Here is a 9,539-nt window from a genome sequence, read left to right on the forward strand (position 1 = left end):
AGAAGAGATGTTTTTCAGTGGAATGGAACAACAGAAAAATTTGATGAACCTTTCTCCTGTCTGTCTCCTAAAAAATTTTTACCCATATACTTCTACTTTCCCTGTTACTAAAGTGCATATTTTGAAGGAGGATGTTTGCAAGAGGAAAATGGAAACATTCATCTCAAAAAGGAATGTCATCCCTTATTTCCCAAGCATCAGAATATGGGACAGGTTTTACGAACCAAATCAAAAAACCCAAGCACCACTGCCTTTTACCTTGGTTCAAATGCTTCTCCTCATCTGCCTCTTGCTTAGCCTTACTGTACTTACTGCGCCTGTCAGAACAAAAAAGAGCATTACAGTTCAAAATAAGTATCTTGCTTTGAGACAAGCTCAGTCTTCCTGACCTGCTGAGACTTGAGCTGTTTGCACCTGTCAGGACCTGTGCTCAGCAGCTCCCCCACAACAGCCCATGACACAACATACACTTACCAGCGGGGTAGGAGACTCCTCTCCTCAAACTGCTCTAAGTGTTATTGGCATCAACAAAGCACCAAGGGAAACACAAATCCCCATGTTTCCAGCTTGGCATTTAAAGAAAGAAAAAGCTTGCATTTCAGATACTTTGTCTTCAAACGTATATGTGCAATTCTGTGCAAGAAAGGGCCAAATTGCTTTTTAGCCCTATTATATATGGATTTAAATACTACAACAGAGGTGTTTTGGTAGATTGATTTTCAAACATAATTAGGCAAATGCCAATACCAACACATTTATTTAACTGCAAATTTAAAACTGGAAACAGTCCAGTAACATAGATATCAGGATGGCAGTAAAAAAAACCCTAATCACCGAAAATGCAGATCCCAAGGATTTTGTTTATTCTTTTAATCACTGTATAATTGAAAGGGGCAAAGAACTCCTGATGGCAGAGCTCTTCTACTAACCCTCTGAATTAGAGACAAAAATGTAGTGCAGTATGTTAATTCTATAGATTACTATTTCCATACCTACAGACAATACTGTACCAATTATGTATTTAATTAGTTCAGCTTTAAACTTCAATGGATAAGTAGCATTAAGAAAAGTTAATACAAGAGGTTAGTCTGTTAGGGAAGATACCAAGGAGTCAGCACAACCAAATGTGTACTGGGATGTGAAGTTCCCCAGCATCTGATGGTACGTAGATGCAGAGGCTGGATTTGGGCCATCATTCACTGAAAATTCAGAATGAAGTGTTAAGAACAGATATTGCCAAAGAGAAGGGCTTGTTGTTGCTTACTCCTCAGTTTGCCTGTTCCTATTAAAGTCCAAATCTCCCAGCATGTTAGACCCAGGCTGGGTAACTGGAAAGAGTCTGGGCTGGTGTGAGGAAAAGGGAAGACAGAAGGAGAAACCAAACCTGGAGAACAAGAGGTAAGATCGGCACTACCTGCGATGTCTAACCCGCTGCCTGGAGTGGGGCAGGAGACCACTAGGCCTGCCAGGGACACTAGGGTGAGACTGGGTTAAGTCTGAAAATGGTGAATGGGTAGAGGAAGAAAATGGGACCGGGTGACAGAGAGACATATCGGGAGATGTGAGTTAAAAGGGGTCAAAAACTCGCAGATGACAGGAAGAAAACAGATGACTGAGAGCCTGGCTTGCAGCAAATCTTCCCGAGTCTCACCATTCCCCTCCCGTCAGCAAAACCCTTCTGCCCATTAGCAAAAAGCATCTCACCTCCTGCTCTGTGCCTGGCCTGCAGGGAAGGGCAGCTTCCCATCCTGTCAGCTAAAAGGCCATTTCCCAGCCTTTGTCTTTGCACTCTTTTAGTGCTGGGTGTTAAACACACTGTGCCAATAATAAAAACTATAAATTAACCATGAAACAGAAGGGAAAAAAAAAGTCCTGTTTGACATGTGAAAACTACCTGATCTTTGAACCAAACCTCACAACTCCCAACATCATCAACAGCACTTGTGTTCAGACATAAAAAGCAGGTACACATCCAACCATAAATGGTTGGGAGCTTCTTTTCTTGATGAAAGTCAGTTAAACACAAATGGCTCCAAATCACAAGAAGAGCATTATTAAAAACCACACTGGATCCAAACATCAATTTAAACCATTTATTTGCCTGAGGACTTACAGCACTGGTATAACACAGCTGAGTTAAATAAAAGGACCATGTTCTACTCCCTCTTAACCGAGGCAGAAAGAAGAGGCAGCACAAATCTCACCCAGTGCCATTTGGGACCAAGTCAGCTAAGGGGATTGCAGAGATAGTTTCATGTATTACACAACTTCTCTTAGAGGAAAGAAAAATAAAAATCTGCACTTTAAGCAGGACCCCTTCAAATTCATTTTATTAATGTTCAGGCACAGATGGGAAATATGAAACACAAACAGGCTTTGCATGAAAGCATTTTAAGTATGAAAAAATGCTCTTTATCTTATTTTTAAAGTACGAGCACCCTAAGAACAGAAGAAAAAACAACCTTCCCACACTAAAACCCAAAGACATGCAAAAAGCAAAGGGAAACAAAAGGATTAGTGTTCAAGCAATATAATTGTAGCTTATTAACTTTAAATAATACCTTCCAAACTAACTACCTACTTCCACTTCTCCCAGTGTCACCTGTTGACCTCTCCTGCTTGGCTGGGGGCAGGACACTGCTGCCTGCCATTGTCCCTGCCAGCGGGCTGGGAGCCCCGCACCACGGGACACGCAGGGCTGGCGCTGCCTCTCAGGGCAGCTCACCTGAGCGGCAGAAGGAAGCCTTTGTCACAGATTTGAACCCCGTAATTACAGGGATTCTGGCGGTGGTGATTAAATAGCTGGCATTCAGGAAAAGAACACAGAAGCTTTCAGAAACTGCGGGGGTCAGAGACACAGGCAGATCTACAGGTGGGGGCTGGTGATGAAGAGGAGGTAACAACGGGGGGTGTTAGCACGCACTGAGGTGACACAGCACGGACCCGGCACCCCACCACTGCTAACACCTCCTCCTCCCCAAACAAAAGAGGGTCTGGGGGTGTTGCTGTGGGGGAACCAGGCTGGTGGGGCACGAGACTGGCAGAGCATGCTGATCCAGCACCACCAGCAAAAGGTGGGCAAATGCTGTTTATGTAGCAGAAGATAAATCAATCCATCAATCAGAAGAATTTCTGATAGAAACTTCTAGATGACCAGAGGATTCTGTAGGGCCATCTTACTCCACCCTTTTAGAAAGTGGCTCTTTCTGTTTTATACTTTCCCAAATCCTTTACAACTCTATTAGAGATATTCTAATTTCACTCAGTGTTCCTGCAGGGCAGGGTCCGGAAATACTCACACTACCTCCTGCACTCTGCTCTACGGATATGCTCATCTTAACCTCAGTAAGTTTAAACTAACATTTACGAAGATTAGTTCTCATGTTAACATAAATGCTGTCACAGGACAGAACCAAACAGCTTGAGCTGCCTGAAGGCAAAGTCCTTTGAAAAATTCTGTTGTAAAGATGAATTTTGGGATTTGAGCAATGACTTGAAACAATGTACTGCTAAATTAGTAGTAATAACCCAGGGTTCCAAAGTGCGCACCTACAGCATATCCCCAGTTCCCACATTTGGCTCATGGAAGCAGAGAGGCCATGTCTGTGGGCCCAAGCACGGTTTTGATTGTACAAATATGGCTTTTAGGTCATGACTAGATTACAAAACCACCTCATGGGGACTGTATGGACAGAAAAGCTTTTTCTCATCTAAAGTAATTTTGAAACAAAGTGTAATTATTTTGCCATTAACTTCTGCTGGTGTAGGAACATCATGAAATATCCCCAAAGCCCACACCTCTAAATGACATTGGTAAAGTGGTTAAAATCGTTAGAGTAATAGTGAATATTAAAGTAGATTCTGTTTATTGAGAGCTACTGAAGAGCTATATATTGAGGAAGCTATTAATTAGCAAGGCAGCATGCATTAGTATGCACAAGAGCAGTTTCACGGTCTTAGTATTTCATGCATCTAGCTATGTCTTCCCACTTCCACGGCCTCTCTGAGACCTACCAGTGCAGAGCTACAGGACATCTCTGAACCCATGGTCATCAGGACACTTTAACCTCCATTCCCACTAGTGCCTGGGCCAGCCTTTTGTTCCTACTGTCCACCTGCTCTTTGTCTTGTCTTTGTCCAAGTTGAACACTTGTGGGCAGAGGTAACTGAACAGACAGCCCCAGCGGTGAGAAGACCTGCCTGAGCGTGCACCACATCAGCGAGTCTGTCAGCTACCTGGCTCCAGGCAGCCTTTCCTCTGACAGCTTTATGGCCGATACTAAAGAGAATCAATATGAGGGCAAGGGGTTGACATTTCATTTTCTAAAAAGTGATCCATTGAAGGCCAATCACCAAGCAGTGTTTATCAGCCTTGGGAAGTGACATTTTTTTTTATAGGGGGAGGAGGGGAAGGAATCATCTCAAAGCAGCTCGACAGGCTCAATTCTCCAAGGTGGCGACTCATAATTAGAAATCCAATGTATCCTGCTATCAATCCTGCCTTAAATAATAAAGTGATCAATAAAAGCAGAGAGGAGATTAAGTCATCAAGCTCACTGATGCTATTTTCTGTTGCAATGGCTTTTAATAAACCTGTCTTTCTGCATTACATTTTCATATGTTCTGCTCTTCTTTCTTCTTGCCAGCATGGAGGCTGTGAGTTGAACACCCACAGAAAGCTGTAACAATGCATGTCTACTTTCCAGATATTACAATCATAGTGATTTAACTGCTCTTTAAAACAGCTTAAAGTAAGAGAACAAATCAAGAGGAATTTGTGCACATTTATGCCTGATGCCATTAAACTGATCAACAGAGACTGACAAAACGTGCACCCCTCAGATCCTAGGCTTCAGATGCAGTAATGATAAACCCAGTTTTATCTCAGAATTGCAGTGAAGCAAAATCATGCTTATCTTTTTAAATAAGGCTGAACACAAAGGTGAAGACACAAACACTCACACTGTTTCCGCTACACTGTCCTCCCATTCACAGTATTGTTCCTGACTCCTGGGTTGAATTTGGGAGAATGAACAAGAACTTGGTAGAAGATCATGGTCCTGCTCTGATGAAATAACCATTGATCCAGTCTGCTGTGTTACTGCACATGATGCTGAATGACTGTAGCTTCTGTTTTGCAGTCATATCCACCCACACCGGAAGGACTAACCCAAAAGACTAATGCAGACTCATATAGCCTGACACAAAAACCACAAGCACAGCAGTCCGATGGCATAGTTCACAACAGTGCAGTTGTTTATTCCTCGTCTATCAGGAGTCAGTCCAAGAAAATCTACTGTACCCATACCCATTAAACTTAACTCCAAATTACACTAACCACAAATCTCTAGCTGGCTTGCTTCTCAATGCCAGTTATTGGAATCAGCTTTGCATTTGAAGGGCAAATGGAGCTGGAACTATTGCCATTACATCACATGCTGCTTGGTACTAATGTTGAGAAGATCAAAGCTACATGGGAGAAGGCTTGTAATGCAAATGTACTGTTTATGATGCTAATCAAAGAATTTAGCTTTGTTTGGAGGAGACAAAAAGCTCCCTCATGAAAGAGAGAGAGGGAGAGAGAAGCTTAAGCTCTTACCTCCTGCTGATGACAAAGGCTGCAATGAGAATGACCACAAGAACAACACTGCCAGCCACTGAAACAAGAAGCACTGTGGGATTGGTACCATCGCCAATGATGGGGGAAGGAACTGGAAACAGAAAAGGGAGCATTAGTGTCAGGCATCCTCAAAAAATCAACATAGGTAGCACTCAGTGAGGCTTTCTGGCTTGTGAAGTCAGTTTAGAGTAGCACTCAAATCTACTTTCAGGCCTTTATTATATAGTTATTTGACACAACTTTCCAACAGGGCCCTAATTAGCTGAAGACATGATGTTTGATAATGATTTGGGGAGCTTCAGTTCACTGGGAACAAGGACTCCCTCTCCTCCCCTTTAGTGTTGCTCAGAGAGTATAATGGTCTTTTTTTTTTTTTTTTGGCCTTTCTAATTGCTTTCCACTCTTCTTTCCTCTTCCTTTTTCTTTCAGTGGGGCCAGATGATCACTCCCCAACTGACACAAAGAGAATAAGTTCTTTTAAAATGTCTTCCCTCTTCCGGCTGGATTATTTTCACCTTTTAACATCCTGAAGGATGTTGCCACTACCTGGCATGACCTTAAATTGATTTAAACAGACCTCTATGTCCAAATTAAAATAGGCTTGGTCAGATTGCCTTCCTGCCACCCAAATGCAAACATTTTGGGGGATAAATTTGCATATGTCCTTGAGCAAAGTGACAAGCTCTACTGACAACATAATACAAACATTCTGTCTTTATATGACTGTCTAAGGAAAAGTGCAAATATGTGAGCTGATGTAGGACACTCAACTGATCTATGTAAATAGTTTGCAAAGGGGAGTAACAGAGTTCTATTCTCCCGTAAATGAGATATTCCAAAAAAATGTGCAAACATCTATATTTACAGTAAACAAAATAGGTACATAAATCTCTCAAGCATCAATGGGTTCCAAGTGTTTATAGCTTGCATGTCTCCTTATGTTACACTAAACTATTTTCATTGTTAGAATCTAGAATACAGCATATCCAAACAGATATCTCAGGTCCAGAACAGACACACCACAGTCCAAGCAACCAACAGGAAACTCCCAACACACAGCTTAGTTATATTTGCACTCTTTGCTCAAGGAAAAGAAAAAGAAATCAGTAGGCACATCATTACCTGTGTTAGTTGTGAACTCAAATGGTCCACTGAAGTCTCCATAGCCTGCTGCTGTCCTGGCCCTCACGTGAAAAACATATGAAGTCAGGGGATTCAAGCCTTTGATATCAGTATTCCTGGAGGCTGTCTTCACAATGCGATAGCTGCGCTCATTTTGGTCCTAACAACAAAAAAACACAGTGGTGATCAAGTAAAAATGTCTCAATGCACCATGAATGGTGGAACCCCACTTCCTGGCCAAAAGTGTCATGATGAAAGAAGATGAGTTACAACAATGGAATTCTCCAAATAGGTCCCAAGGACTTCTGCTGTCCACCTTGCTCTATACCCCTAGCACTGTGTGCTGTACAGAGCTCTGAAGAAGCCAAAAAAGAGTGATGATGTAGTAGATACAATGCTCGTATATTCAGAAAACACACAACAAAATCCTTTGGAAAATAGTCAAGCCTTCAAATAGGATATTCTTGATGAACAAGCAACATTTTACTCATAAATACTAGCATTTTCTTTCTCTTCCTACCAGACAGGAGCCGTATTAAAAAAAATAAATTTTAAAAAATAATTTAAAAAACTTAGAAAATGTCTTCCAAAAAGTGTTCTATTTTTGGCTGGAAAATCCATCAGAAAATATAATAATCTAGCTTCCCTGCAAATCATATGCCTTTTTCTGTATGTGTTAGGGAAGCAAATAAGTTATTATCTTTATTAAAAAAAAATAGAAGTATGCATGTGCATGTGAGAGAGAGCACACACAAGCAAGAGCAGGTAATAGCTCATTTTGCAGAGAAACTTCAAAGAAAATAGCTCTTTTCATAGTCTGTACTTGAGGAGTTATATGTAGGAATAACATCTCCCTCTAACTTGGAAAGTATGAAGAATGTAATTCTCTTTCCTTATTCTCTGTTAAAAGCCATCCAGCCCATACTATCCCTCTAAGCAGTAGCTATCGGCAAACAGATATTATTATTATTATTACTGCGTTATATACTTCACTATTATACTTCTGCCTATGAAGTAAAGCTAATGTCTCACTTCTGTCCAACATTATTGATTCTTATTATGAATATGCTTGCTGCAAAAGCTCGGTTCCTAGGTAGGAAAAAATAACAAAATAAAATCACACCATACAGCTGGAACAGCCTATGAGCCTTATTCTTTTAAGCAACCATTGAAGTGCATGAAATCCTTAATTGGATTTTATTAAACTGAATCTATTTGGTTTAAAATTATGGAATCCTATCTGGAAATAAACCGCAATGGAATGAAGTAAAAAGCTCTCCCCAAACTCAAACAAAACTCCTTGCTTGTCTATTTTTGAAGGGTACCTTTTCATAGTATTTGACTTCATACTCCAGAATAACTCCATTTGGCCTGTCGGGTTCCAGCCAAGCCAAGGCAACGCTGTGCCTTGTTATCTCTTTAGCCTGGATCAAAGCAATTGGGGATGGAGCTGCCAAGAAAAAAAAAATATATAAGCAATAATATAGTTTTTAAGTTATAAATCATAGTTTTCACAACAGGAGCACTTTCAGAAACTGTTTTTCTTGCAGGGGGGTTAGAAGCATTAAGTATTTTTCCTGTTTTCTCTAAAAAAATTGCATTTAATTCCTCTTTAATAAAGCTTGTTCTAGGATTCTGGGCAATACTAGATACACTTTGAAGTGACATTACAGTTGGCTGAACACTGCAATGTTCACAATGCCTAGGTAAAAATTTCCCCTAATAGGCTAAGGTACTAAAAGATTCTGCTTTATTTTTGTCCTTTCTTAGGCACAGTACATAGATTTGTACTTTTGGTTTGGCCCATAGTAATTCTCTTATTCCATCTCCTAAAATTCTATTCTATGAAAATTAACTGATGTTACTTCATTACCTATTTGTTTTACAGAAACTATGAAATTCCTGAGGGGCCAATCTGGTTTACTCTAAAGCTGAGAAAATACTGACACTGAATTAAGTAAGATCAGAATAAAGCTAAATACATATGAATTTGGACCTTCCCACGAAAACCAGGAAACTAGTATTTCGAGAGTCTGAGCCAATTTGTGCTTCCTAACTTGCCCTGCTTACATGAGTCTGTGAGCAGTCCCTGGAGAATGAGGAAGCTCAGCGCCCCAGGGCCAGATTCTGGCTTTGATAGCTCCTTGCCAGCCAGAAGATATCAGAGATTGGTCCATTGTGTACCACATGGGCACCATCTCACTCTGTCCCATGTGGCACTATATTGATGCGATGAAAAGAAAAAGCAGGATGATACTGCCAAGGGTAAGGGCTGCATGATTTTGGAAAAACTCTACCTAGCAACAAGCTAAACTCAAAGATCCTTTAAACTGTATCTGTGTGCAGTAATAAGGGCTGCAATGAAGAAGATAATGGAAAACATCTCATTGCGCACCCTGCACTTTCAATAGAGCCTCTGCTAATGCTGAAGTTCAGGTTTTTGACTGGCTGGAGGACAATGCATTCTCCCTTCAACTGTGATAGCAGCAGATTCACAGCTGCACTGGGGAAACGGGTTTTCTGAAGATTTATGAACCCGTCTGCCCCTTTCTTGCTGTTGTGTTGCTGTGTGGTCACGTCTCTAGCCAGCTGTTATCAAGCTCTTTTGATGCTGACAATAGCTGGTACAAATGGCAGAGTCTCCAGGGACAAAAAGGAACATTCATGAAATTTTTAATCTTATCTAACAAAGCTGTCCTGTATAACCAGAGATTAGATGTCTTCCTAAATTGAATATATTTCTTCTTCTGTTCCCTGAAGCTGCAGACATGTTGTTCTCCCGCACACACCCCACCCC

At 41.0% G+C, this 9,539-nt stretch overlaps 1 protein-coding gene across 1 annotated transcript in view; it reads right to left on the reverse strand.

Moving 5' to 3' along the window:
* The window catches only part of EPHA4 (EPH receptor A4), a gene marked incomplete at its 5' end in the record, with an annotated part of 23,086 nt that extends 14,894 nt beyond the window's left edge, over window positions 1-8,192 (reverse strand). The window contains 4 exons of the mRNA XM_010165234.2: window positions 259-317; window positions 5,600-5,711; window positions 6,743-6,902; window positions 8,068-8,192. Of these exons, the coding sequence (XP_010163536.1) occupies window positions 259-317; window positions 5,600-5,711; window positions 6,743-6,902; window positions 8,068-8,192 (456 nt within the window). The remainder of the gene's footprint in view (window positions 1-258; window positions 318-5,599; window positions 5,712-6,742; window positions 6,903-8,067) is intronic.
* Window positions 8,193-9,539: the final 1,347 nt, after the last annotated feature.

Source organism: Antrostomus carolinensis, unplaced genomic scaffold (assembly GCF_000700745.2).
Source record: "Antrostomus carolinensis isolate BGI_N321 unplaced genomic scaffold, ASM70074v2 scaffold49683, whole genome shotgun sequence".
Classification (NCBI taxonomy): Eukaryota; Metazoa; Chordata; class Aves; order Caprimulgiformes; family Caprimulgidae; genus Antrostomus; species Antrostomus carolinensis.